The 27,860-nt window shown below is 49.2% G+C and overlaps 2 protein-coding genes and 1 pseudogene across 5 annotated transcripts in view; 2 read left to right on the top strand and 1 right to left on the bottom strand.

Annotated features, from left to right (window-relative positions):
* Positions 1-8,705, top strand: part of FAH (fumarylacetoacetate hydrolase) — a 35,472-nt gene extending 26,767 nt beyond the window's left edge. For 2 of the 4 annotated variants that reach the window (XM_024742802.1, XM_024742805.1), the window contains exons 13-14: positions 468-585; positions 8,461-8,705. In XM_024742802.1, the coding sequence (XP_024598570.1) occupies positions 468-585; positions 8,461-8,540 (198 nt within the window). In that variant the 3' untranslated portion in view covers positions 8,541-8,705. Of the gene's footprint in view, positions 1-467; positions 586-1,739; positions 5,851-8,202; positions 8,433-8,460 lie in introns of those variants that run through there. The other 2 variants (XM_024742803.1, XM_024742804.1) reach the window with 2 other exon arrangements.
* An 8,668-nt stretch (positions 8,706-17,373) lies between these two features.
* Positions 17,374-18,423, top strand: LOC112398310 (annexin A2 pseudogene; annotated as a pseudogene).
* Positions 18,424-21,992: 3,569 nt separating this feature from the next.
* On the bottom strand, positions 21,993-27,551 carry CTXND1 (cortexin domain containing 1). The gene is made up of 2 exons (XM_024742701.1): positions 27,333-27,551; positions 21,993-25,731 (listed from the first exon to the last, which is right to left on the bottom strand). The coding sequence occupies exon 2, from the start codon at positions 25,667-25,669 to the stop codon at positions 25,490-25,492; it is 180 nt and encodes a 59-aa protein (XP_024598469.1). The 5' UTR covers positions 25,670-25,731; positions 27,333-27,551; the 3' UTR covers positions 21,993-25,489.
* Between the last annotated feature and the right edge of the window lie 309 nt (positions 27,552-27,860).

Consider the following 27,860-nt stretch of genomic DNA (forward strand, 5'->3'; position numbering starts at 1 on the left):
TGCCCCCACCCAGGAGGAGTGGCCCACTGATTCCCCCCAGCCCCCCTCCACGAGCCATTGGTGATGACTTTTGGGTGGTGCGTGTACCAGTCACTTCCGGCAAGGTCGAGACTGCAGGCTCTTTGATGGAGAATCTCTTCCCAGTGGGTGGGGTCAGGCACGACAGCGTCTGGGTAAGCCGCAGTCTCCGGAGCCGGCAGGGGCCTGGCAGGAGGGGCCTGGGCACACTCATCCAGCATCCCGCACCTCCGCGTCCTGGATGGAGTGAGCAGGGCAGGTAGAGTGCCCGGCCTCGAGGACACTTCTGCAGTGGTCCCACCGAGGCAGGGTCTCTGAGGGCCGCGGGATCCCCCGCCCCTTCCCAGCCCCCCCGGCCCCCACCTTGCTAACCACTGCCCACACCAGATCCGCCACGCTCACCGTGATGTAAATACATATCACATCTTCTTCCCTTTCCCGTTATGAAGGAGCCAGAGAGCTTTGGCTGCATGCTGGAGCTGTCGTGGAAGGGAACGAGGGCCATAGAGGTGGGGAATGGACAGACCAGGAAGTTTCTGCTGGACGGGGATGAAGTCATCATCACAGGTGAGGGGGCCGGGGCCCGTGGGCGTCCTCTCTCCTCCTCGCCCGCGGGCGCTGTCCTAACCGTCTGGCCAGGAAGCCATCTGTCCCAACTCATCCCCTCTCTGGCAGTCCCAGGTCTGTGTCTGCTTGTACTGGCCTTCGCCCCAACCCTGGCTGCCGGGGACTTTATTTTTGTTTAAATTAAAAATTTTTTTTTAATCTTTTGGCTGCTCCGCGCGGCATGTGGGATCTTAGTTCCCCGACCAGGGATCGAACCCACGCCCCCTGCATCGGAAGCGCAGTCTTAACCACTAGACGACCAGGGAAGTTCCCGCCAGGGACTTTAAATCGGAGTCTCCCCGAACCAAAAAGACTGCAGAAGTCCCGCTTTGTCTCCTTCCTCCCTGAGCGAAATTCTAAAATAATGGCAGGTTCCCATTGTTCTGGACTCTGCAGTGCAAAGACCCTGTGTCCTATGACCTTGTGCCCTATGACCCTGTGCCTTATGACCTGGCTGAGTTAGTGACAAGATTTCCCAGCAGCCCATTCCGAGGAGGTCAGGCCAGGGCACTCCTTACATCTTGGGGGATCGTTCTGTCCACCACATATCATTGCTGGAGAGGAAGGTGCCACCGTGGTCAGCAGCCCGCTACTCAGGGTCAGGTGCAGGTTGGGCTCCCACATCCCCACCGGCCCTGTGACCTTCCTCAAGTTATTGAACCTTTGTGAACTCAGTTTCCTCATCTTTAAAATGGAGTTAATGATAGATACAGTAGTATAACCTCACAGCATGGTTGTAAGGATGAGACGAACCAGTTTATTCCTTCAGGGGACGTTTCTGGAGCAGCTGCTGTGACTCCCATGCTGGGGTTCAGGGGTGAACAAGGCAAGTGCAGGATCTGCCCCCTGGGGTCATGTTCCACTGTCACTGGTGCACCTGCATTTTACAGGTGGGAAAATGAAGGCCTAGCAGGGGGAAAATAACTTGCCCAGGATCTTGCAACCAGTAAGTCATGAAGTCAGATTTCGCATCCAGGCAGCTTATCTTCAGAACCCCAATTCTTAAGCCTTTCATAATATCTAAAGAGCCTAACAAGGTGCAGGGTACCTTGGGAGTGCTTAAAATTGGTGACGGTCTTCACCGTTGTCCTCATTGTCATTGCTGTTTTTTCCAGAACCCAGTTTTGAGAAAGCCCAGCATCCTGACCCCTCCTTAATAGGAGTCCCTACCTGAAGCGTGGGAATCAGCCATGCCCATCTGCCCTGCAGGCAGGTTAAGGGGGCACCCGTCCTCTGCACTCGCTCTCCACATCCTGGTCTCTGCCTGCCGACCACACATTTCCCTTCCTGTGTCCCATTGTCACCCCTACTTCCTGCGCCTGTCTTGGTACTGCTGACTCTCTGCTCTGTGGGCTGGGACCTTGGACCCATTTCATCTGCACATCCTGTCGGCCATCCCTTTGAAGTGTCCTGCCATCTCTGTGCAGCTGGCTTGCTCCAAGCACCATCCTTCTGTGTCTGGATTGCTTGCACAGCTTCGCTCCAGCCCCCTGCAATCCATCCTGCTCATGGTGCCTGGAAAATCATCTTCAGGTCTGCTTTCCCCCGTTACTCTTCTCTTCCTGATTTTCTCGTGGCGCCCTGTCGCCTGTGTCATAAATTCATACCCTTCCCTCATCTGATTCTGTTCCCCCCACTGAGCCTCATTCTAACCATAACCCTGCTTTCCCTACTGCCTGCAGACCTTTGAGCTTAAATCTGGCTCAGTTTAAATGATGCCTTCTCTGGTTGCTCAGGGACAACCAGTCTGTCCTCTCCACGAGCAACTCACTGAATTCTGGTTAATTGTACGCACGTCAGTTTCCATGCTTAGCTAAGAGCTTGTATTAGTTTCCCAGGGCTGCTGGAACAAATGACCACAAACTTGCTGGCTTAAAACAAAAACGTGTTCTCTCTTGGTTCTAGAGGGCAGAAGTCTGAAGTCCAGGTGTTGTCAGGGCCACACTTGTTCCAGAGGTTCAAGGGGAGGATCCATTCCCTGCCGCTTCCAGCTGCTGGTGGCTACTGGCATTCCTTGGCTTGAGTCCACATCACTCCAGTCTCTACCTCCGTCTTCACATTGCCTCCTCTGCTTCTGTCCGTCAAATGTCCCTCTGCTTCTCTCTTATGACACACTTGTGATGGCATTTGGGGTCCACCCAGATAAGCTCCTTGTCTTAAGATCCCTAACTTAATCACATCTGCAAAAACATTACCATATAAGGTAACATTCACAGGTTCCGTGGTTTAGTATTTGATACTTTTGGGGGGCATTAGTCAGCCTACTACAGAGTTCTTAGAGGACAAGGTCCAGACCTTCCCTCTCTCTACAGTCTGACTGTGTGCCAGCCACATAGTGGGTGTTCAGTGTGGTTGTTGGTTGGTTGAATAAATGAAGTGGATTTAGTAGAGAAGATGCAGGCAGAGCTCAAGACAGCAGCAAATAATGCCCAGAATTAACCAGTAAGTACCCATTTTGCCCCTACTCTTCCTACAGCCCTATCATACCCTTTCTAATACCAGTTTTAACTAACGGTTCCTGAATATCTGTGGGGGCCAACCATGTTACAGCCACGTCCGATTCCATGATTCTGTTTCATACTCACAGAAGCCCTTGGGTAAGGTCATTGCCCCGATTTTACAGAGTAGAAAACTTAGGCTGATTGGAGATAGGTTATTGGCGGAAATTCACACACTGAGGGAGCAGGATAGGGTTCGGGTCTTCTGATTCCCTTGCCAGCTTTGATCAAGAGGTCCTACAGTTCTTGCCAGAGCTACTGCAGGCCCTCAGTCGTGGTTCTGTGGATCGAGTGAAAGCGTTTTCTGAAGTTTTGGTTTGAGGAAAGGAAGGAAGGAGATGGGTTGGGAGAGGAGGAAATGACGGCTTCAGCTCTCTTGTCACTGTTGTATAAGCCCCCAGCTAAGCCGCTGTGGACCCGGCAGCTGCCCAGGGCCTGGAAGAAAGGAGATGAGTACTCAGGCAGATGGGATTCACATGTGTTCTTGGCATTTGAGTCAAGGAAGGGGTGAGGACGGAGCCAGGATGCTGCGAGGGTCACTTGTGTGTGTACAGCGCCTTTGCTCCAGAAGGATTTACGGAGGCCAGGCAGAGAAATGCAGAGAAAGGCAATTCCTTGGATCTGAAGATGGACATGTTGGCAAGAAAAGAGGGAAATGGGAATAGATTGGTGGAATTCCCTGGAACAAGAATAAAAATTACAATTTGGCAATAGAAGAGGTATAAGTTATATATTAATCAAACAAAAAAACAAACAAGAAGAGATTTCACACTGAAGGAGATGCCTGCCAAATTCTAGGGAGTGAATGTGGCTGAGACTTGAGCTCTGTGCTCGCGTGTGGGGAGGTGGACGGGGGGCATGGGCGTGTCAGCTGGGTTGCCTTTGCTGAGGTCACCACAGTGGGCGGAGTGCTGTGCCCTCACCTGCCACGACCCCTCTGGCACCTGATCCGGGTGAGCCACCCTCTTGCTAGAAGCCATCCAGCCTTCTTCCTACTCCTCTGGCTGTACCCGCTCAGATGCCACCGTGTCATCTCCCTGCTCTCTCATCATGGGCGACTATTCCCCAAATCCGTTTCTAACCACTGGAATGATAAAGTGTAGAAACCAGGATCTGAACCCAGGCAGTTGGCTTCCAGGGTCTGTGCTCTTAAACCAATACGTCATGTCGGTTCTCACTTCTGGGAGACCAAAAGCCCCAGCCCAACCAATGGTATCCGCTCCTGTGCTCCAGCCTTGGCCAACCTTTTGGACGAGGAGGCCTCCTCTGTCTACAGAACAGAGCACCCACTGCCAACGCCAGGCATGTGGGCTGTTCCTGCTGCCTGGCACGCCCTCCTCCCCTCCCACCATTCTCAATCCTCATGTCTTCTAACGCCCAACACAAGTTCCATCTTTTTTAGTATTTCCATTCTTGATTCTAGTGTTGCCGCAGACTTCTCCCTTATATCTGTATTGCTTTGACCATTTCCATAGGAATATAAGAAAAGGAAAGTGTTAATATATAGAATGATGCCCTATCTCGAACCAGAAGTCTAGCCTAAAGCTATTCAAAATCATTAACTAAAACAGTCTTCAGCTGAAACACAAGAAAACCACGCTGAAGACAACAGTAACGCAATAGCAATTTATTGTGTGCCTACTGTGTGCTAGGTACCGTGCATGGCACTTTACCTGCATTATCACGTCTAATTCCCATGGTGCTATTACTCTGATTTATAGATGAACCACTGGAGGTCTAGAGAGGGGAAGTAGCTGGACCAGAATCACACAGCTGGCAGGTGGCAGCCCTGGAATGCAACCAACTCCCTTGGAGTGCAAAGCTCACCACCTTCACTTCCCCACAGTTGCAAGCCCTTCCCATTTGCTTTCCCAGATCATTTCCTTTAGGTTCATTCGGTGACATAATACGGTTGGGACTCCCCTGAAGCTCTGGTGGCAGAGGAAACCCTGGTTTCAGGCCTGGCTCTGCCAGTAACTCAGCTGGGTCTGGCTCCTGGCTCTGGGCCTTGGGATCTCCTCCCTCTGGGAGGTGACGGGTGCACCCAGGCGTGGCATTCCAGGAAGCTGGAAAACTGGGCTGTAGCTATGGATTCTCAGTCCCATGGGTGGGATGGAGTTGGGGAATAGGCAGAGGGTCAGATTTCAGGAAAGGGCCAGTGAGATCAGATAACATTCCAGAGGAGATGAGTATACTTTTCGCTTCCATTTCCGTGGTTGATGGAGCCCAACCCAGGGAGGCAGGGAGCTGCTTTTCCCCTCTGCCCAGGGCTCGGTGACACGCTCTGACTTGGGTGCAGACTTTCCTCATGCTCTGGCCTCTCGGGGCCCTCTGTCCCTGCCTGAACGCACCTGCCCCCAGCTTCTCCTCCCTGCACTGGAGAGCAGCAGCTTGGGAGCCTGGAAAGACCTTCCTCAGCTGGGTGCAGAGCCTCACTTTTCATCCTCTGGGCCAGTGGTCTCAACCAGAGTGGCTTTGCCCCTTGGGGGACATTTGGCGACATCTGGAGACAGTTCTGGCTGTCTCCGAATGGCAGCCAGGGATGCTGCTAAACATCCTAAGTGGACAGAACAGCTTCTCATGAGAAAGAATCATCTGACTCAAAAGGTCATCTCTGATGTTAAGAAACCCCATGTGGACCATCTGCTTGGCAGCTGTAAAATGGGGAGGAAGTGGCCAGCTTTCCCACCAGGATGTAATTGTGCATCTGTTCTCAGGAAGCAGACAGGGCTGTTTGCTGGGGGTGGGGGGGGGTGGCTCTGTTGTAACCCAGGGCAGGAAGGAGCAATGTGAACGACAGAGCACCCGGCGTTGGTGTGGGGAGGAGGACACCCTCTCAGTATTTGCAGCTCTCCAGGAAGAAGGCGCTTTAAAAATGCTGCAGCTTAGGGCTTCCCTGGTGGCACAGTGGTTAGGAGTCCGCCTGCCGATGCAGGGGATGTGGGTTCGTGCCCCGGTCTGGGAGGATCCCACATGCCGTGGAGCGGCTGGGCCCGTGAGCCGTGGACGCTGAGCCTGCGCGTCCGGAGCCTGTGCTCCGCGACGGTAGAGGCCACAACAGTGAGAGGCCCGCGTACCACAAAAAAAAAAAAAAAAATTGCAGCTTGGAGTGAGCTGCTTTGATAAATGATTGATGAATTTCTGCCAGGTTTTGCTTCCATAGGCTTTTTTTCCCCCCAGGGACATGAATATTTCTGAGCATTGAGATTCTAAAGTGACTGATGGAAAAATAATGAAACAGAATAGGCAAGGGTGTCGCTCTGGACAAAAGGTGACACTGAGTGTTAAGGGTCAGCACTGGGGTGGCAAGGATGTGCCTCGGTGATGCCGGGGAGGGCGAGGGGCTGGTTTGGGGATGTTGCTGGTGTCCAAGCTGCCACCTCCCCAGAGAAGGCCAGCAGTCAGAGCAGCCCTCACGGGGAGGACCGGTGGGATGACTGGGCAGGTGGGAGGAAGTGGGAGGAGACAGGCTGGGTAGGCTGTATTGAGCTACAGGTGGCCGTGAGGACTGTCCCTGGGCTCACTGGAAGGGCTCATTGGGACGTCCCTGACCCCATCTCCCAAAGATGTCTTTGGTCTCAGCGTTCAGTTGGCTGGGAGTCCTCTCAGCAGTGAGCTTCGATTTGTTTCTCTCAGCTGTGGGAATATTGCAACTCCTTGCTTTCCCTTCTTCACATTGGGTAGCAGAAGGCCTAACTCCAGGTTTGGGAGTCGTCTTCAGCAGGTGAGGGGGTCTGGTGTTTTGTGTAACTCAAGGTCACGGGCATCCCCTGCAGTGGCCCTCGTGTTCGTCATGGGCAGGTGGCCGTCACCTCAGCACTGCCGTGGCTCATGGTGCTTGAGAAGCATCTCGATCTGAGGAGCCTTGGAGCCTCTGTATAGGCCTGACACTCATAAGTCTATGTGCTTCCATCTACCTTCTCTCTAGGGGCCACTGGAGAGGGCGCTGTTTAAAACATAGCTGTAAAACACAGCTTTCACTGTCTTGCTGAAAACTCCTGAGTCACCTCAGTGCCCTCAGGAAAAGGTTCAAACTCCTTCACGTGGCTTCTAAGAATACCCTGTAATCTGGCTTCTCAGGGGACCCCACACAACAGCTTCACTGAATAAATGCACCTCGTGCATCTCTCGCCTTGGTCTCCGTGTCTTTGCACACGCTGTTCCCTCTGTCTGGCACACCCTTTTCATTGTGTCCCCCCTGGTGAACTCGTATCCACCTGTCGAGTCCCAGCTCCGATGTTCCCTCCTTTCTGCTCCTGTTTCCTCCATGCTGCTCTCCCAGCTCCTCATAGACTTGTCTGCTCTGACTCAGACAGCTGCTCCCACTCAGTGGACCCTTCTCAGGTCCAGGGACAAGGGCCTCCTCCTCTCTGCCTTTCTGTTGAAATGGAATTGAGTGAATTTGTTTAACATCTGCTCTGGGAGACATGTCATGCTAGGGCTTCAGCCACGTGTTTCGTCGAATCCTCACAACCCTGAGAGGTAAGGATTGCTATTCCCATTTGCAGACAAGGGGGCTGAGCTCAGAGGTTAAACGAGTTGCCCCTAATCCCCCAGCTTATAATCATCATTATAGCTGACACTGGGCATTTCCCCTGGGCAAGGCACTCTTGGAGTTCTCTGTGTATTAACTCATATCATCTTTGCAACAGCCCTACGCAGTGAGTACTATCATTAGATCCATTTCACAGATGAGGAAACAGTTCCAGAGACTTCGCTCGTGGTCCAGTGGTAAAGTCTCCACACTCCCAATGCAGGGGACCCGGGTTTGATCCCTGGTCAGGAAACTAGATATCCCACATGCTGCAACTAGGCTAAAGGAGCCTGCATGCCACAATGAAGATCCCACGTGCCACAACTAAGACCCGATGCAGCCAAATAAATAAATATTAAAAATAAAAAAAAACAACGAAAAGAAAAGAAACTGAGTTCCAAGGGGACTCAAGGTCATGGAGCCAATAGGTGGAAGATCCAGGCTTTGAACCCAGTCAGTCTAGCCTCAGGCTAATTAGCAAGCCTAGGATTTGAACTCAGAGTTACTTAGGGAGAGTTGACCTATACCTATTGCTTTACCTCTCAGGAAAGCCAAGGTGCCATCCTTGCACCGCTTGTGAGGGTCCCTGACAGTAGGGCGGGCCTGGAGTTCCATCTCGGTGCACCTGTAGCTCTGCCCAGCTTCTGGAGAAGGTGGTTTTTCTGTCGAAAATACGTTTGTCATTCGGATGGCGCCTTCCTGCCTTGGGCCCAGCTGTGTGCTGACCGGCACCGTGGCCGCTTGGGCGTTGGTTCCCCTGAGCCCAGCGGCTTCGTGGCTGACCCCTGTCCTCCTCTGTTGCAGGACAGTGCCAGGGGGACGGGTACCGCATTGGCTTTGGCCAGTGTGTGGGAAAAGTGCTGCCGGCCCTCTCAGCGGCCTGAGGTTCTCTCTGCCTTCCTGGAAACACAAGCCTTGAGCACTGCCCTCTCCACCTCCCTGCGGGGGACCAGGGGCCCCAATGAGGCCGCAGGCCTGGTTCATCATTCAGTAATAAATAAAGCCATCGTGCTCCCTCTCCATCTGGGCCTGGCACGGCTCTGAGTGCGCAACGTCTCCTCGTGTTCTTGGTTTGACCCAGTGGGTCAAGGTGTGTACCGCTTCCTTGAGAGACATTCATTAATTCGTTTTCTGGTTTTTATTAGTGAGGCTGAGGGTCTGCTGTTCCTCCTCAGACATTCTAGAGCTCCCAGTATTCTCTGGAACACGGAAGAAAGAATGGCACTTGTATCAGCTCAGAGTCCTCCAGAGAAATGCGACCAAGTAGATGTGTATACAGAGAGAGACATTTATTTTAAGGAACTGGCTTATGTGATTGTAGAGGCTGGCAAGTCCAAAATCTGCAGGGTGGGCCACAGGCTCGAGACCCGGGGAAGAGCTACAGTTGGAGTCTGAAGGTGGTCTGCTGGAGAATCCCCAGTTCCAGGGAGATCAGGCTTTTTTCTCTTAAGGCCTTCAGCAGACTAGATGAAGCCCACCCATATTATGGAGGATAATCTGCTTTACTCAAAGTCCCCTGACTTAGATGTTAATCTCACCTGAAATCTACCTTCACAGCCACATCTACACCGATGTTTGAACAAATATGGTTCAGCCAAGTTGGCACATAAATTTATGCACCATGGTACCCCTCACGTTCAGTATTTCTTGGGGCCGACTGATGGACGTACGTGGGGTGCAGACTTGGTTCAAGGGCCCTGTAGCCGTATCAGCACATTGTGAACCTTTGGCTGAGCCCCCAAGTCAAGGGTTCACACACCTGAACTGTGAGAGGCCAGGAAAAGGGCCAGGGGCTTGCTTTTCTCCCCTTGCAAGCCCACCAGAGTCAGGAGAGTGAGCCTTGCCCCGTCTCCTCTGCCCTGCCCGCTGCAGACAGGCAGCCTGGTTCCTGGTGACCACAGGGGAAGAGGATGCCTGGTGACACATCTTGGGCCTAATGGACCCCACACCAGGGCCCGGGAGGATGACTGAGCCTGCGGAGCCTGCCCATTAGATCACGCTAGTCATTCATTCATTTATTCACCAAATCGTTATTGAGTGCCTTCTCTGTGCCAGGTACTGTACCAGGCACAAGAGGTGCAGCAGTCACAGAATAGCTGTGACTTGTGGTGCCCTTGCACCCTGCGATGATTACTTCCTAGCGGAGGGAGATGGACGGGAAACAAGTGGGCAAGGAAAAGATACGTACTATTGAAACGGAGCAGGACCCCATGGTCTATTCCCCCCATGTTCTCCTCCTGCCTTCTGTCTGTGGAAAAACTTTAGCCAAAGGATAAGTTTAATCAGAGAAGTGAGAAAATGCATAAACAAAGGAAAACAGTCAAAGGAGACCAGATAATAATAGTTTAGTCATTAAGCATAGTCAAGGACCTTTAGTTCCTTCTCAAGGGCTATAGATAATTTTCTGAGCCATATCCTGTGAGCTGTCTTATAGATACTGAAACCCACACCAGGTGGAGAAGTTAACTACCTGATGACCAGACTGTAGCCATGACATAAACTGCCACAATTCTGAGAATTGGCCTCAAAGAAATGGAAACAAACCAACCCTGGAACTGAAGATTAACTGTGCTTAAAACCATCAACATGATGGTGGTCAGACCACCGATGACCAGTTTCAAGATGACTGTCAGAGCTGTTTCTGCATGTAGCCCCCTCCCTCTGTCTATAAAAGCTCTTGCCCCCTGATTGTCGGTTCGGGGGGAGTCAGCCTTAGGACAGGAGTCCGCCCTCCACCCCCACCCCCAGCATCCAGAGTAAAGCAAACTTTCCTTTCCACCAACCTTGCCTCTTCATTGGCTTTGAGTGGCTAGCGGCCGGACCCCACTTTCGGTTACACTATGACAGATGGCGATAGATTCTATGGAACAATGGGGGACATGGGTGCCGTTATAAACAGGGTGGTCAGAGAAGGCCTTAGTGCCTCTGGTTCTTAGTGCTTTTTTGCTAGACAGCTGAAGAAAGTGAGGGATCAAGGCATATGGACATCTGGGGCAGAGTGCTCCGGGCAGAGGGTCCAGCCAGTGCAAAGACCTGAGAGTGGAGCATGTTTATCAATTCCAAGGAACATTAAGGTATTTCTTTCTCACCTAAAAGCATTTTGGAGCCAGGAAGTCTGGAGTTTGTATGGCAACTCCACAGTGTCATTAGGGACCCAGGGTGCTGAGGCACATGGGGTTCAACCTCAAGGTCACCGCATGGTGCAAAAAAGCTGCTGGAGCTCCAGCCAATACACCCAAGTTCCAGGCTTGCAGAAAGAAAAATTAAAGAGGTGAGGGTTGGGGGGATGAAGGGCTGAAGGGCCCTCCTCCTAGATGAGTTAGGTACCCTTTGAGCAGCCTTCCTGGGAACCCCATACTACACTTTTCTTGCGTTTTATTGCCAAGAACATAGTCACAAGACCACACCTCATTGCAAGGAAGGCTGGGAATATAGTCTTTTAACTAAACACATTGCTTCCTCAGCTTAAAATCGGAGCTCGACTGCTAAAGAAGAAGGGGAGAATGAATCCTCGGGGGTGGGGTGCAGCTCGTAGTCTCTGCCACACACAGGCTGGGAAGCATCGTGCCCTGAGGCTGAACTGGTCTTGCACAGCTGATTTTATTCCATGAAGCTGCGCCCTGGGGCCATGGTCTTCAATGCTTTGCTGATTTCAGTGGAAATCCTGTACAGTAAGTCCCCTGCATACGAATGAGTTCCGTTCCGAGGGTGCGTTCGTAAGTCCAATTTGTTCGAAAGTCCAACAAAGTTAGCCTAGGTGCTCACCTAACACAATCGGCTGTACACTGCTGCTTTTCATTTGCTTCCAGACATCCTGGGCTTAAAATAAAGATACTGTACTACTGTGCTCTCTACAGTACTGTACAGTAAAGTACACAAAAGCACAGCCACTTGTAGAGGATGCACGCACGTGACAATATACTCCAGACACGTGGACTAACAACGTGATTGGACATGCAAACGCACGTTCGCATCTTTGAAAGTTCACAACTTGAAGGTTCGTAAGTAGGGGACTTGCTGTAGAGTCACCAGGGTCTCCCAGAGCCCTACTGTCTAGATAAGATTGATCCAAACACGTATTCTCTGAATTTGGAAGACCGAAGTCTTCCTTGGGTTTGTTCTGAATTCCTGTGGGCTGTGTTCCCAGGGCCACCTCAGTTCCTGCTTGCTCCACTGAAATCTCTGTTCCCCACCTTGTGTTTGGGATTGTTCCCTTAGCTCTATCTCCTGGCATCAGCACGCATGAGTGACCCATCTTGTTTTCCTCACCTACACCTAAAGAGCTATTGCACATGGCAGATCTTCACCAGAGGTCCCTGGGTCGTGGGCAAAAGTCATCTAAAATCATTATCAATCCATTTGCCCGCTGGTACCAGAGACTGCTGACGCCAGCTATGGAGATCACATACTTATCCCCTCACCGTGCCTTTAATGGGCTTAGGGGCTGGTGATGCTGGATGAACCGGCTGGATCTGGCCCTGGAGTCTGAGACACACACAGGGTGGATGTTAATAGGGGGTCTGGTGTGCGATTTCTCCAACGATTACTTTCCCTTAACCTTCAGCAACATGAGCCTCTTTGTTTTCCAGCCTCGATCTCAAAATTCCCATTGCCAGCTCCAGATGAGAAGTGAATTTAATAGTCTAGTTCGGGAACCGAGCTCACTGAAACCTACCTGTGTATAATGGTAATGAAATAGACAAAAATGCGTTTCATGGCCAAATCTTCTCTTTCTAACAATGGTTTGTTAAGAGCTAGAGACGTTTGATCAAATAGCTGGAGCTGACAGATCTGGTGATGAACATACCACGGCAAATTGGCTGTAATTATCACTGTATCTTCCTTATTAATTCATACTTCATTCACGCTTCCTGTTTTAACCAGTGGCCCATGATGAATTTTTTTTTTTTTTTTTTGCGGTACGCGGGCCTCTCACTGTTGTGGCCCCTCCCGTTGCGGAGCACAGGCTCCGGACGCGCAGGCTCGGTGGCCATGGCTCACGGGCCCAGCCGCTCCGCGGCATGTGGGATCTTCCCAGACCGGGGCACGAACCCGTATCCCCTGCATCGGCAGGCGGACTCTCAACGACTGTGCCACCAGGGAAGCCCTAGAATCTATTTTAAACTTCACTTGAAAAGGAGGAGCAAACCTAGTGATGTTTCTGCCAGGATGCGGCCTGCTGGAGGGTGTCAGAGGGCTTCGGCTGGACTCACGGGCGTGCCACTGCCCTGGGCCTGGCAGGCACGGGGTACCAGGGCCCAGGAGACCCTGCCCTGGGCGGGTGGGGAGCAAGGGAAGAGGAGCCTTGTCGCTTTCACCATGGGACTTCCCTGCCCTGCGCCTGCTCACTCACGCTGGTTTACCTTAAAATGCCATTTACAGGGCTTCCCTGGTGGCGCAGTGGTTGAGAATCCGCCTGCCGATGCAGGGGACACGGGTTCGAGCCCTGGTCTGGGAGGATCCCACATGCCGCGGAGCAACTGGGTCTGTGAGCCACAGCTACTGAGCCTGCGCATCTGGAGCCTGTGCTCCGCAATGAGAGGCCGCGATAGTGAGAGGCCCGCGCACCGCGATGAAGAGTGGCCCCCCACTCGCCGCAACTAGAGAAAGCCCTCTCACAGAAACGAAGACCCAACACAGCCAAACATAAATAAATAAATAAATAAAAAGCCATTCGGAGCTATTCTGAGGATGAGGGTGGATTTCGGCCAAGATAATGTTTTTGAAGGGCAAGGGAACTTTAGGATTTTTTTGGTTTTGGCTCCACCCGTCAGCATGTGGGATCTTCCCCGACCAGGGATTGAACCCACGCCCCCTGCATTGGAAGCACGGGGTCTTAACCACTGGGCCACCAGGGAAGTCCGGGAACTTTAGGATTTTAAGTATCATAATTAATAATTATCTCAAAGAGTCTCAATACCAAAATGGACCTCCAAAGTGTTTACATTTAAAATTTTCTTTTCTTTCTTTAGTTTGGGAGCGTGTTCCTTTTAGCAACCCCAGAAAAATTAATGTGTCAGGGTTGCATTCCACAGTAAGACTTTGTTTTCTGTGTATCTCTCTCTCTCTGTCCTCTCTGATACCCCAAGGCTGAGGGAGAGGCAGAAAGTTACTCAAAGAACTACCGATCTATGGGAGATGGTTACAAATGATGGTTGCTTGAAGGGTCTGTTTTGTCTGTTTGGCTTTGTTTTTTTTCTGCTCTTAGAGAGAAACTAAATAAGACTGGGGCCAGTCTTATTTTGAGGCTCTCTGCCAACAGCACATAAAAGCTGGAACAATAAGACCTTTCTTGAAGCGGGATCTGGATGGAACATCTCTGTGTCTACAAAGGACTCGATCCCAGAGATGAATACACTATTGCTGTCTGTGATTTTTGAGCAATGTCTGTCTTCATTAGATTTTAAGCTCCTGGGGGCAGAGTCAGCTTTTGCTCATGGAAAGTTCTTCATAACCTAGCACAGAGTAGGCACTCAATATATACTTGTTAAATAAATGAATGAATATCTGGGAGATTATTGGGAACAGGGATTATGTTGTATTCATAAGTCCACCCCTGCTTGGCCAAGAATACACATGGAGACCCACTTATGTCTCAATATTTAAGAGATACAAGTGAAGCTAAAAACTGTTAAATACTCTCTATTCTCCTACCTTGGCATACACATTTTCATAATTACAAAACAAAAATATTTGCAAAGCTACAGTTTTTATATGATTGAAAACTGGCAAAATATCAAATATAAATGAATATAATTATCATTGCACTTGAAGAGTGTTGACGGGCTGGTGATGTTGGAATGAGGGTTAAAGATGTACAAATTCGTGAATTGCTATATCAATATTTTTAAAATAAAATTTTATTTTTTAAGTTAGTTTTTCTTGCCTTAATTTCATTAGAATCACTAATTATCCTATCTTAATCAAGTTTTTCACATAATTTGGGTTTTATTGACAGACTAATGTAAATGATTACAAAGTAAATTGAGTTATACTCAAAGTATATGAAATGTAAATATTTTCATCAACACCTTAAATGTTAAAAATTGAAAAATTTACTTTATATTCATTTCCAGTTATTTTTCTTTGACATTCAAAATTATCTATTAAAATGAAAAGACAAGATACAAATTATAATTAAAGAACATCAGCATTTCATATCAAGCTTATTTAAATCAAGTTGAAATGTTTAAATTTATTTTTTTTTAATTCGATTACATCCTATTAAGTGCTTTTTATAAAAATAAAACTATTTATAATCCTAGCGTTCAGTGTCCATCTGGTTGCCAAAGTAAAGGATTAGTATCACGCTCCATTTATGTTACGTCGAGACTTATGTACATATAAATTAATATGAATTAGTTAACATTGCAAAATGTGCGCTAATTGTCATGTGCAGCTGTTGTGAATCCCGTGCCAGAGCCACGAATTGGAAAACAATCAAGAAAATGAATTTTGGGTAGAACTGAAAAATGACACAGGTTGGGGCAAGAATCAGTTGCATCCATGCTAGGAGGAAGTATTGAGTGACCCAGTCAGTCTCTTCTCTTACCAAAGTGCTTTCACTCCCCCGCCCCCCCACAGGAGGGAGGACGCCCCCATCGCCAGCGCTGGCAGTGACCCACCACACGGCTATGTGGTATTCACGGGGGCACTAATTTTGTGGACGCAGCCCAGAGGTGTGAAGAGGCGTTCCCTTGGGGCCTGGGCAGTATTACTCTTGAAAGGTTACGTAGGATACAGGTGGGGCCGCATCAGGATGAGTCCCAAGGGGAGAGGGGCCCGCGTGCTCTTTAATATCTTCATTTGCGTGTGTGTGTTTGTGATATGCTGAGCCCTCCGGGGCATGGATCCCAGGGAAAGCCCGCCTATTCCCCAAGCCTAAAGGCACTATTGCTTCTTCACCTCCATCTCTGGACCCCCCACTGTCTCTGATAGTTTTTGTATAAGAGAAGAGACTTGTTCATTTCACATAGCTAGTGAGTGGCAGAGCTGAGACTGGATTCCGCAACTTTGAACTTCTAGGGCAACACTTTTCTCAGCCTGGCAAATTGTGGTGTTTCTTGGGGTTTTTTTGAGAAATGGTAACATTTTATTACCATAAAAACAAATCTTTTTATTTGGAAATAATTTCAAACTTACAGAAAACTTGCAAGAATTAGGATAGTATAAAGAACACCATATAAAGACCACACCAGAAGTCTCTGGCCATATTTAACTAGTGTTAACATTTTACCCCATTTGCTGTGTTATTTGCGCTTTTTCTCTTTACATGCACATATGTTTATACTCTCCAATATGATATATGTAAATGTATATACTCAGACTAGTTTTTCTGTACCATTTAAGGGTAATTTACATATATTGTGGTCCTTTATCCTTAAATACTTCCGAGTGTATTCTTAGCACAGGGATATTTTCTTTTTTTTTTTAATGTTTATTTTATTTATTTATTTGTTTATTATTTATTTATGTTTTAACATCTTTATTGGAGTATAATTGCTTTACAATATTGTGTTAGTTTCTACTGTATAACATAGTGAATCAGCTATATGTATACATATATCCCCATATATCCTCCCTCTTGCATCTCCCTCCCAGCCTCCCTATCCCACCCCTCTAGGTGGACACAAAGCACCGAGCTGATCTCCCTGTGCTAGGCAGCTGCTTCCCACTAGCTATCAATTTGACATTTGGTAGTGTATGTATGTCAACGCTACTCTCTCACTTTGCGCACAGGGATATTTTCTTACATAACCACAGTGCCACTATCAACCTCATGAAATTTAACATTGAGGCTGGCAAATTGTGGAACAGTGGTTGGAACTTTGATTTTGACCCATGGAAGTGAGCTTCTTAAGAGCAGGGCTGTGCTTGACTCATCTTTGTGTCCAAACCCCCCATTAAACAGTAGCTGCTCATAAATGTGTGTGGCGTTGCATCAAGGAGTTCCCTGTTTCACAGCTATGAGCGCAACACGAAGCTCTTCTTTCAAATAATCTTAGAGCTGTATTTGGTAATCTAAGAGAAGGAAAAAGTCATGTGCATAAGAAAGGTCATTGAAGCACTGCTTATGGAGCCCAAATTTCAGCCTGCTGGGTGTCATCCCATCTCTTAGCCCTCTGGGGTCATTCTTTCCTTAACATACATTCATAGGAAGCCAGAGCCCCCATTCTCCCATCAGGGTGAAACCCAACATTTCCCCATTTGATGGGCTGACTGTTATGAAATGAGGCTGGCTGATACTACAGAGTGTAATTATGAGGGGGAGGCATGTGTCAACCAGCTGCTTCCCTGTGTAGTTAGGCTGAAGGCTTCTGAGTTCTGTGGTCCCTCTTAATTATTGTATTAGGGCCAGAGGGCACTCCTTTTCTTGGAGAGGGGAGTACAACAGAACTTAGCAAGGTCACCCCGTCCTTGGTGCAGAAGGGAGGAGAGATAGTGGGCCAGACTTTGTAAGAAGCCCAAGGGGCATCGGTGACAGACACTCTGATCCCCTTTCTGAAGTATTCGAAGTCAGAGAGTTGGTTTTGGAGCACTCGGTAGGCCATGCCTAAGATCTGTTGGCAGGGAAGAGCAGCCAGGGCAGTGTAGGTTATTCTCTCTCAAGCTTCCCAGGTGATTCCGATGCACGCACGCTAAAGTTTGAGAGCCACTGCACCAGAAAATACTTCCTACTGCGTCCCAATCGATAAAGATAGTAGGTTCCGCATCTGGGGACGCTCGCAGCACACTGCACCCAGCCCAGCTTCTCTCAAAATGTCTACCGTTCATGAAATTCTCTGCAAGCTCAGCCTGGAGGGTGATCACGCCACACCTCCAAGTGCATATGGGTCAGTCAAAGCGTACGCCAACTTTGATGCTGAGCGGGACGCTCTGAACATTGAAACGCCCATCAAGACTAAAAGTGTGGATGAGGTCACCATCATTAACACTTTGACTAACCACAGCAATGAACAGAGACAGAATATTGCCTTCGCCCACCAGAGAAGGACCAAAAAGGAACTTGCATAAGTACTGAAGGCAGCCTTGTCCAGCCACCCAGAGACAGTGATTTTGGGCCTATTGAAAACACCTGCTCAGTGTGATGCTTCCGATCTGAAAGCCTCCATGAAGGGGCTGGGGACCGATGAGGACTCCCTCATTGAGATCATCTGCTCAAGGACCAACCAAGAGCTACAGGAAATCAAGTCTACAAGGAAACGTACAAGACCGATCTGGGGAAGGATATCATTTCCGACACATCTGGTGACTTCCGCAAGCTGATGATTGCCCTTGCGAAGGGTCAAAGAGCAGAGGATGGCTATGTCATTGATTATGAACTGATTGACCAAGGTGCCTGGGATCTCTGTGATGCTGGCATGAAGAGGAGAGGAACTAATGTTCCCAAGTGGATCAGCGTCATGACCGAGTGGAGCGTGGGCCACCTCCAGAAAGTATTTGAAGGGCTACAGCCCTTATGACATGCTGGGGAGCATCAAGAAGGAGGTCAGAGGAGACCTGGAAAATGCCTTCCTGAACCGAGTCCAGTGCATTCAGACCAAGCCCCTGTATTTTGCTGACAGACTGCACAACTCCATGAAGGGCAAGGGCACTCACGATAAGGTCCTGATTAGAATCCTGACCTCCCACAGTGAAGTGGACATGTTGAAAATTAGACCTGAATTCAAGAAAAAGTATGGCAAGTCCCTGTACTATTACATTCAGCAAGACACCAAAGGCGACCACCAGAAAGCGCCGCTGTACCTGTGTGGTAGGGATGACTGAAGCCCGTGATGGCCCAAGGGTCCAGGATGGCTGCTCCGCGCTCCCAGCTAACAGTTCTACACAATCAGCTTGTGGCTAACAGTCCCCTTGTGCCCATCCCTGGGAGGATGACGTTAGCACTGCCCACCCCACCCACTCCATCCTTAGTTTAGCTGCCTAAGCATTACCTGGCTTTCCAATCTAGTCTCTCTTTATAGTCAAAGAAATGAACATTCCAAGGAGTTGGAAGTGAAATCTATGATGTGAAACACTTTGCCTTCTGAGTGCTGTGTCGTAAACAGATGAATAAACTGAATTTTTACTTTAGGAAAAAAAAATAAAGATAATAAAAAATAGTTCACCTTCATCGGGCAGGGGACAGTGGTACCCCTTAATTGCATTACCTCAGGGAATTGCCATTTTCCTTCTCTCTGTTGTATTGTAGGGGCCCTGATCACCTTAACAACCCACAGAACTTCATGGGTGTCTATTATATACATGACATTATGCTAACCGGCTCTGGTGAAGTAGCAAGGACCACACGTAGCACATGCTTGCCAGAGGGTGAGAGAAAACCCCTATGGAAGTCCAGGAGCCTGCCATATTGGAGAACTTTCTAGGGTTCCAGCAGTCGGGGGCATGTTGGGACATTCCCTCTTGGGTGAGAAACCTTGCTTTTCCTTGCATCATCCATCATGAAGAAAGAGGCTCCATGGATGATGGGCCTCTTCGGGTTTTTGAGGCAATGTGGAGCACATTTGTGTGTGCCACTCTGCTGCATTTACCTGGTACGTCATAAGACTGCTGGTTCGGAATGGGACCCAGAGCAATCAAGGGCTCTAGAACGGTTCAGGCTGTGATGAAAGCTACCTGACCAATTGAGCCTTAAGACCCAGCAGACCCAATGGTACAGGAAGTGTCTGTGGCAGATAAAGATGCTGTCGGGAGCTTCTGACTTTCCCCAGTAGGAGAATCAGAGTGCTGACCCAACTGCAGTAAGATTGGAAGAGAGGACTCAAGGCAGTCTTGAGGAGATGTATGTAGAAGGATGTCTCTGAAGGAGCCCTGAATGTGAAGATATTCATGTGCCACCTAAATGCCTGTCAAAAGGTATCCATTGCAGAGAAGGCTGTCAGTAGTCAGGTGGACACCATGACCCAACCTGAGGAGGCCTTCCCCTCTCCACTCTGGTGTGTCCTCAGTGGTACTGTGAACAAAGTGACCGTAGTGGAAGGGATGGAGGCTGTACATGGGTTTAACAACATGGGCTTACCCTCACTATGGCCCACCTGGCTGGTTTCCATCACTTCCGGGTATGCACCCTGCCCAGGATTAAGCCAATGCCCAGCCCCTGATGCACGGCATCCTTCCCGAGGGATGGGTCGTGTGAGACAGGCCAGCCACCACTGGCAAGTTGATTACACTGGACCCCTTCCATCATGGAGGGTGGTGGGAATAGATTCGTATTCTGCATACGGATTAGCTACCTCTGCCCTCCTCGCTTTGTGGTGTTTCATTTATCTCAGCGTATCTCACAAACGTGACCTTCAACCAGACAACCCATTTGTTTCTTGTTTGTTTGTTTTTTAAAGGTTTTTTTTGACGTGGACCATTTTTAAAGTCTTTATTGAATTTGTTACAACATTGCTTCTGTTCTATGTTTTGGTTTTTTGGCCCTGAGGCCTGTGGGATCTTAGCTCCCCGACCAGGGATTGAACCCACACCTCCTGCATTGGAAGGCGAAGTCTTAACCACTGGACCGCCAGGGAAGTCCCTGAGAACTCATTTGTGAAGGAAGCGCAGCTGTGGGTTCATGTCCAGGAAATCCACTGGTTTACCTCATGCCTCATCACCCAGAAGCAGTTGGCTTGAGTGAAATTTAGAATGGCCTGTGGAAGGCTCAGTATGGTGGCTGACCTACAGGATGCAGTATTCACCTTAAACCAGAGACCAGTATACGTTGGCATCTTCCCTTGAGCTGGATGATGCTAGTCTAGGAACCAAGGGATGGAAGCGAGAGTGATTCCTCTCACTGTGATACCTAATAACCCAGTTATAGAATTTTTGTTTTCCATCCTGTGACCTTGGACTTGGTGGGTTTGGAAATTCCTAGTAACAAAGAAGAAATATTTCCACCAGGGAACATAGTCATGGGTCTGTTAAATTGGAAACTGAGATCATCCTGTAGCCATTTGGGTCTCCTCATCTTGGACTAGGAGGTGGGGAAGGGGATCGCTGTGCTGTCAGGGTGATTTATTCCAATATCTCAGAAGAAACGGTATTGCTCCACAATGAGGGCAAGGAGGGCTAGCTCTGGAACCCAGGGATTCACTGGGGTATCTCTCGTTATTCCTCATCCCATATCCTACTCTGTAGGTCTGGGGCGGGGGCATGCATTTAGACTCCTAGCAAAGTCCCCAGTGACACTGATGCTATCCCGTCCTACGACCATAGCATGACTAGCGCGTCCTAGGGCACCTGTTCTCTCCTGAGTATTCAAAAATGCTTCCAGGTGAGGCCTTCAAGGCTTTGTCAAGTTCTTTGAGGGGGTGGGGATCAGTGGAAACTGGCAACCAAAAAAAAAGACAGGGCACCGAGAATTTGGATCCTCTGTGAAGGAAGATTTGGGTCATTCCACTGGATAAAAGACTCCAGCAGTGGAGGGACCGCCAGAAGGTAGAGGGGATATGGAATGCGTGGCAGAAGAATGACACCGTGGTTATCAACCTAGGCCTCCTGACCAGCCATAGAAGATGGGACTCCAGCAGTTATGCTTTATATGAATCGTCTCATTCACTCACCTAGAGGTGGATACGTTACAATGGAAGTTCCGGGGGGAGTGGAACTAAACTGATAGCTGCCTCAGACAATGTGGTTGTTGATGGGAATTTATATTTTCCCCATCCACGATGGATGCTGAGTGGTAATAGGGGTGTAGTGTACTGGTTAGTTTTCGTTTGCTCTAGTTCGCTAATATATATGAAGGATATCAGCCAGAGTCCCCTGTCCTTTAGCTTCTGTTCTTGGCTGATGGTATAGGAGGTTAGGGGGCAGGAGGAGAGAAGTCAAGGTATATAGTCTCTTCTCACTGGGTTGCACTTTGATTGTCTACCTGTGGCCATGGCTTTTGTTGGGGGACTCTTCGCCCACTGCTACAGCTTCCACTGGATTCTGGGAACACCCCTTCCCCTTGTCGCTTCAGGCCCAAGTGGTAATGGACTCACCCTGTTGCCCGTCCATGGGTATTTTGCCAACCCCTTTCGTTTCCCTTAACCCTGCCCAACTAATTGGAAAAAATGAAATAGAGATGATGGGAATTGATATACCAGGCTGGCAAAACGAGTGTGCTATTATTCATCTCAGCCTATCTGAGCATTCTCAGGGGTCACATTTACGCTAGCAACCGTCATTCTGATTTTTTTAAAATTAATTCTTATTGGACTATAGTTGCTTTCTGATTTCCTGTTTCTGCTTACTTCTGCTACCTCACTTGTCCCTGGGATGACTATCCCTTTCCAGATTACATGTCTTCACATTGACCCCCTTCCAGATGTCTTTATTGCCCCCAAATACCACAACCACAAAGTGCATTGTGTATCAGACTTTACTGAGGGTTTGGAGTAACATGGAGGGACTGTAGCAGAGCACAGAACAGGCAACAACGTAAAATCAGCCACGAGACACCACTGTCCGGAAAATCCATCACCCTTTCCCTGCAGCGGGGAGTTTCTCTCTGATCATATTTGCCTTAAGTCCTGGATTAGGGCCAATGCCACGGATACTTTTCATTTGCTCTCTGCCAGCTTCCAGTCTTCAAAAATTCTCTTCATTTCTTTTGCTGGACAGTTTACCTCTCCATACCAAACCCCAAACTTCATCTCAGCTAGCTGGAAACTGGCTAAGATGCTCTGATGACAAAGGACCATCTCCTCCATCCTTTAGCAGCTAAAGCAACAACAGGAGCTTGACATTTCAGTTGGTTTTTCCCCTTAATATGATCAAATGTTTAGATGGCTCTTCGTCCCCCATGTGTGTCTAAGGTGGAGGGGGTGTTATTTAAATATTTATTCTCTGCCAACCTGAGCAAGCCCAGGGTTCGTCATATCTGTCTTTAGCTTTCTTTCTTTTTTTTTTGCAACATGTATAATAGAGAAAATGAAGGCAATCTAAGTACTTATTAATAGGACTCTGGATAACTATGTACATGCACTAGATGGCGTGGTTTATAGCCAGTAAAATGATAAATAGGAAGACTGTAGCAGAAACATGCTTATGACGAAATGTTAGGGGATATTGATTTAAATGATGCAACCGAAGCCTTTTATGAAAAAATATCTTGCACGTGGACAAGGATTAGAAGGGAATACATGGACACACAATAGAAACACTATTTTGTGGAGGCTTGGATTTGGAGTGAGTTTGAAATTTTCCATCTTTTTCTGAAATGTTATTTCCCTTTGCCACCTAAACAAGAGTCAAGAGATAGAGTGGGAAATATTAGCAAACCCAGGTGTGGAAAAGAAATAATTGAGACCAAAGGATCCCCAGGGCAGTGCCTCTCAAACTTTAACATGCATACAAATCGCTTGGTAGATCTTGCTAAGAGATTCCTGGGCCCCATCTCCAGAGATTATGATTCTGTAAGTCTGGAGTAGGGGTCCATGATTTTGGATTTCTAACAAGCCCCTCAATGTTGTAGATGCTATTTGTCCTTCATCATGGTTTGAGTAGCACGGCCCTCAGGCACCTGTTTTTCACTCCTGAGCGCTCTGAAGTATCTCCAAGGGAGGTCTTCAAGACCTCTTCTTGTTCCTTGGGATCTGTTATTAACTGATCGGCATTGGTTCTGATTTGCATTGTAAATCCATGCTGATCAGCTTTTCACTGAAGTGTTCGGTATCTCTGAGGTAGGCTGCAGAGTGAAGGCTGCCGCTAGGCCTGAGGCAATGTACAAGGTCCTTGCTCTAGATCCTCCCCTCACACAGAGCCTCCAATGCACCTTGGTCCACTGCCTTTGCCAGCTGTCCCTTTGTGCATCCCACACAGTGAGGGTGTGGAGGGAGGAACAGCTGGATATGCTCTGGAAAGCTGTCTGAGCAGCTGTGGGCTTGTTCACTTTCAGGGGTCACCTAGTGGTGATGGTGCTTTGGAAACCCACTTCCCAGGTGACCTGGGATGGAGTGGGACCCATGGCTGGGATGCAGGTGGTGGGAAGGGAACCATGAGCTTCTTCACAGCTGCAGGGCACTTCTGATGGGGATGGCAGGTGTGCCTCAGAGGGATGGAATAAATGCATTCAGAAGGAAGGGGAATTCTGGTGGTCTAGTTTAACTTCATATTATGTTTGTGGGAATACCGATGACCATGATAATTACATAAATTAATAGACACCATATCCCTTGAGGTCAGGTGCTGGGAGAGGTTGCTGTGAGAATTCCTCTGACCAGTGGTCCTGGCTGGGAGATTTGGCCTTTCAGCAGTGGAACTGAAAAAAAGCCCAGGGTTCCAGGCTCTGCAGAGAGGGGGGAAGCCAGACCTCTCTTCCTCCCAGCTCAGACCCCTGGCTTCTTCTGGGGTGGTAAAATCAAGAAAATACACCAATGTTTGCCCGTGTTCTCTCATTTCATCCTCAAAACAACCTTGTGAGGTAGATGTTATTCCCTCATGTTACAGATGAGGAAACTGGGGCTCAGAGAGGCTGAGTTATTTGGGGTCATATAGCAAGGAAGTAGAGGAGCTGGGACTTGAGACCAGGTTTGTGGGCTCTGGTCCAATATTCTTGCTGCAAGGTCTTAGATATAGGTGATAGGGTGGGAGGGGGTCAGAAGGGTGGGAAAAGAGGGAGAAGTCATTATCAACAACTTATCCCTTGTCTCACCCCACAGCACGTTTACATTCAAAGCACTCCCACTCCTGTCCTTTCATTCACGAGGTTTACACAAAACAAAAAGGGCAAGGCTTTTCCTCCCCTTTTTAAAATCAGGGAACAGAGCCACCGAGAGGTGAAGTGACTTGCTCAAGGTCACACAGCCTTAGAGTGACTGACAGGACTAGAAGCCAGGTCTTCCTGTCCGATATTAATCTCATAACTCTGTGCTCTCAAGAGGTCACTGGGTGAAATAATTTTGCACGAGGAAAAGTTAGTGAAAAAAAAAAAAAAAAGAACTGGAAGACCAAAGGAGATAATTATGAAACTAGGACCTATCCATCCAATGGAATACTCTGCAGCCAGTAAAAATGATGGCTATAAAGAGTGCTTGATGAAATGAGAAAGTGTCCATGCTCTAACATGAAGTGATACAACATCACGCACATAGTATGATTTTGACTATTTAAAAATACATGTAAAAAGTGCTGGGAGAAAATATATCAAAATGGCGGCTTTGGGGAAGTGGGATTATAAGGGTTATTTTCCCCCATCCTTCTATTTTTTCTGTCTTTTCCCAAACTTCCAAAATACACATTTCATTTATAACAGGAAAAATATACCCCTCTATATTTTAGTTTAAAAAAAGCCTGTTGGGAAGCAGCCCCTGCGCCTTTTGTGAATTTGGGGTGGGGCACCTTCCACCTCCTTTCCCACGTCACCACGCGCTCCATTGCTGGCCCACTGAGAAGGCGCTGGGGCTCAGGTGAACGTCTGTGCTGGGAGCCTCCCAGTGTGTGTGCTACTTTGCATGTTAAGGGCAAGAGTTTCCTCAAAACGAGACCGCTGTTATGATGGTGGGTGACTGTCCCGTATCCAATGCCAAAAGGTGTGCGCGAGCCAGGGAAGATGACCGCCCCCTAGGCTCACAGTCATTCCCCAGACTGGAATCCGGGCCTGCTGACTCCCGGTCCAGCGCTCTTATCCCCAGACTGGCCCACCACTGCAACACCCACAGCATCCCCAGCATCTCGCCCTGCTGCTCCTGTGAGAGCAGGCAAGGCTAAGGTGAACCTTCTCCATCCCCGGGTGGCCAAATCCTTTCTCGCCTCCATGGGCTGGAAAGCCGGTGGCCAGGGGACAGAGGCACATCCTGGGGCAACCCTGTCCAGAGAGCGCTGGGCTCTCGGTCCCTCGCCGCGGTCCCCGCCCGCGGGCGCCTCAGTCATCCAGGTGTTGCTCCTCCCAGGTGGATGTGGGGATGGCGCTGTAAGGGTCCATGATGACCTTGGCGCAGCGAATGATCATCACGACGAGGAAAAGGCAGAGGAAGACGAAGCAGGCCAAGGTCAGTCCTTTGTCCACGTCGACGTAGACGGGCTTAGGCGTGGGGTCCTCCATCTCTCGGCAGCGGCTTCGGGCTCCTCCTCCGGCTCACGGTTGACTGGTACCATCTTCCACCCCTGCAGAGAGCCATAGCAGTGGGGACCGGAGGGTCGTGCCAACTTGCCTGGGGTGCGGGCAGGGCAGAGCCCTCCCCCTTCTTATATGTCCCCCTGGCATGGGAGTCTGCTGTTCCCCCTCCCCTCCCCCTCATGAGAGCGAGGAGAGGAAGGGTCACTTGCCGCCTACGTGGTCTCAGCCCTGAACCTTATAGGCAACCCAGGTGCCAGGGCCCAGCCAGTGCGTATAGAACTGGGCTGTAGCCGAAGCACCTGCTGAGGATGGAGCCCCTGAAGTTGCCTCCACCCTCTGAAACCCTTTAGGATGAGTTATAATAATGCTTTCAACTCTGTCAAGCCACTGACTGAGGGTGATCAGAAAGCATTTTATTTTATTTTATTATCATTGCTTTTTTTTTTTTTTTTTTTTTTTTTGGGGGAGCCCTATCATTGCTTTTTTTTGGCTGTACTGCATCGGCATGCGGGATCTTAGTTCCTCCACCAGGGATTGAACCCGTGCCCTCTGCAGTGGGAGCACAGAGTCCTAACCACTGGACCGCCAGGGAAGTCCCCAGAAAGCATTTTTAAAAATTAGGTAATTAATATATATTTTTTAAAGCAGTAGAACTTACGTTTCAAATGAAAATGAACGTTGAATACCAATACATGAATAGATTGAAGGGGAGCTGCTGTCCCAGAGTTGGGTGGGCAGGCAGCATGGAGGCTCTGTATCCCTTCCCCCTCTATGGGGGCCTTCTGGGACTCCTGAGGGACCTTTGCTGAGCCCCCGAGTCACAGTTGATAAACTGCGATTGTGACGGAAGAACGGTTTTGGCAGTCAGGTGGACCCCGAGCCCAGCTGCCTTGCAGTGCAGTCCTGGGCAGTGTAAGGTTATCCTTGTATCAGGCCTACGCCTCCCTGCTGTGATAATACAGGGCGCGAGGCTGCATCACAAGGGTGTGAGGATTCAGTGCATCTAGCATGGTCCCTGGCCCTGTGGGTGCCCCAGAGCAGGCCAAGATGGCAGGTCACGTCCTTGCGGCCCAGCGGTCAGGGAGAGCTTAGGACGAGGGGCACTGCTGCTCGTTATCATCACCCCCCTCCCACGCCCACCCCCTGCTGAATTTTCAGAGCCCTTGAGCTGTACATTGTGCTCTCACATCCAGTTTATTATTTGATCCTCACGACAGCCCAGGAGGCATGTTAGCCGTGTATCAATATGCCCATTTTATAAATGTGGAAACTGAGTTACAGAAAGGGGGGAAATGACTTACCCAAGGTCCCACATCCCAAACCCTAGGCCTCTGCATGCCTCTCTCTTCTCTGATGGAAAGTAAAGTGGGGACCCATCTCCCCCACCCACTTTGCAACTTCAGAAGGGCACCTATGCAACCCTGGGCTGGCTGGTCCTGACATATCTGTAACCACAGGTGACTATGCTTTCCCCTCCTTTTTTTTGAAGTTTTTTTGGCCGCACCACATGGCACGTGGGATCTTAGTTCCCTGTCCAGGGATCGAACCCATGTCCCCTGTGTTAGAGGAGCTGGACTGCCAGGGAAGTCCCGCTTGCCCCTCTTTCAGACATCGTCTCCATCCTCACCCCTTTCCAGAGGGCACTGACCTGCTGGTCGGAGTGATCACCATTTCACAAGGGCCACTGGGTGGGCTCGCACCCTGGGTGGGGCTGCTCCAGGAGGGAGGGGGAGTGACCAGACATCACAGCTGGGAGTCAGTGAGAGCAGTGGCCTTTCCCTTATAGAGCAGGTACCCACACTGGCAGCAGCTGGAACAGAACAGGACAGAAGAAGGCTGATTACCTCCCAAGATGCCCACTCCCAGCCATGAGCTGCGCTGGCAGGAAGGTCTGGCCTGGGCAGCTTCTCCCTGGGCATGGTGGTGGGAGCGGCCACAACTTATTCTGATGCTGTTTTTTCTTTCCTTCTCTCTTTTAAAATACATAACATTAAAAAAAATTGTGGTGAGATATACATGACATAAATAAGTGACAATGGTTAAGTGCACACTTCAGTGGATTTAGGATATTAAATCGTTGTACAGCCATCACCACCATCCATCTCCAGAACTCTTTTCATCTTGCAAAACTGAACTCTGTGCCCAGGAAACAACGGGTCCCCATTCCCCCTTCCCC

This window comes from Neophocaena asiaeorientalis, unplaced genomic scaffold, assembly GCF_003031525.2.
Source record: "Neophocaena asiaeorientalis asiaeorientalis breed wild unplaced genomic scaffold, Neophocaena_asiaeorientalis_V1.1 scaffold155, whole genome shotgun sequence".
Taxonomy (NCBI): domain Eukaryota; kingdom Metazoa; phylum Chordata; class Mammalia; order Artiodactyla; family Phocoenidae; genus Neophocaena; species Neophocaena asiaeorientalis.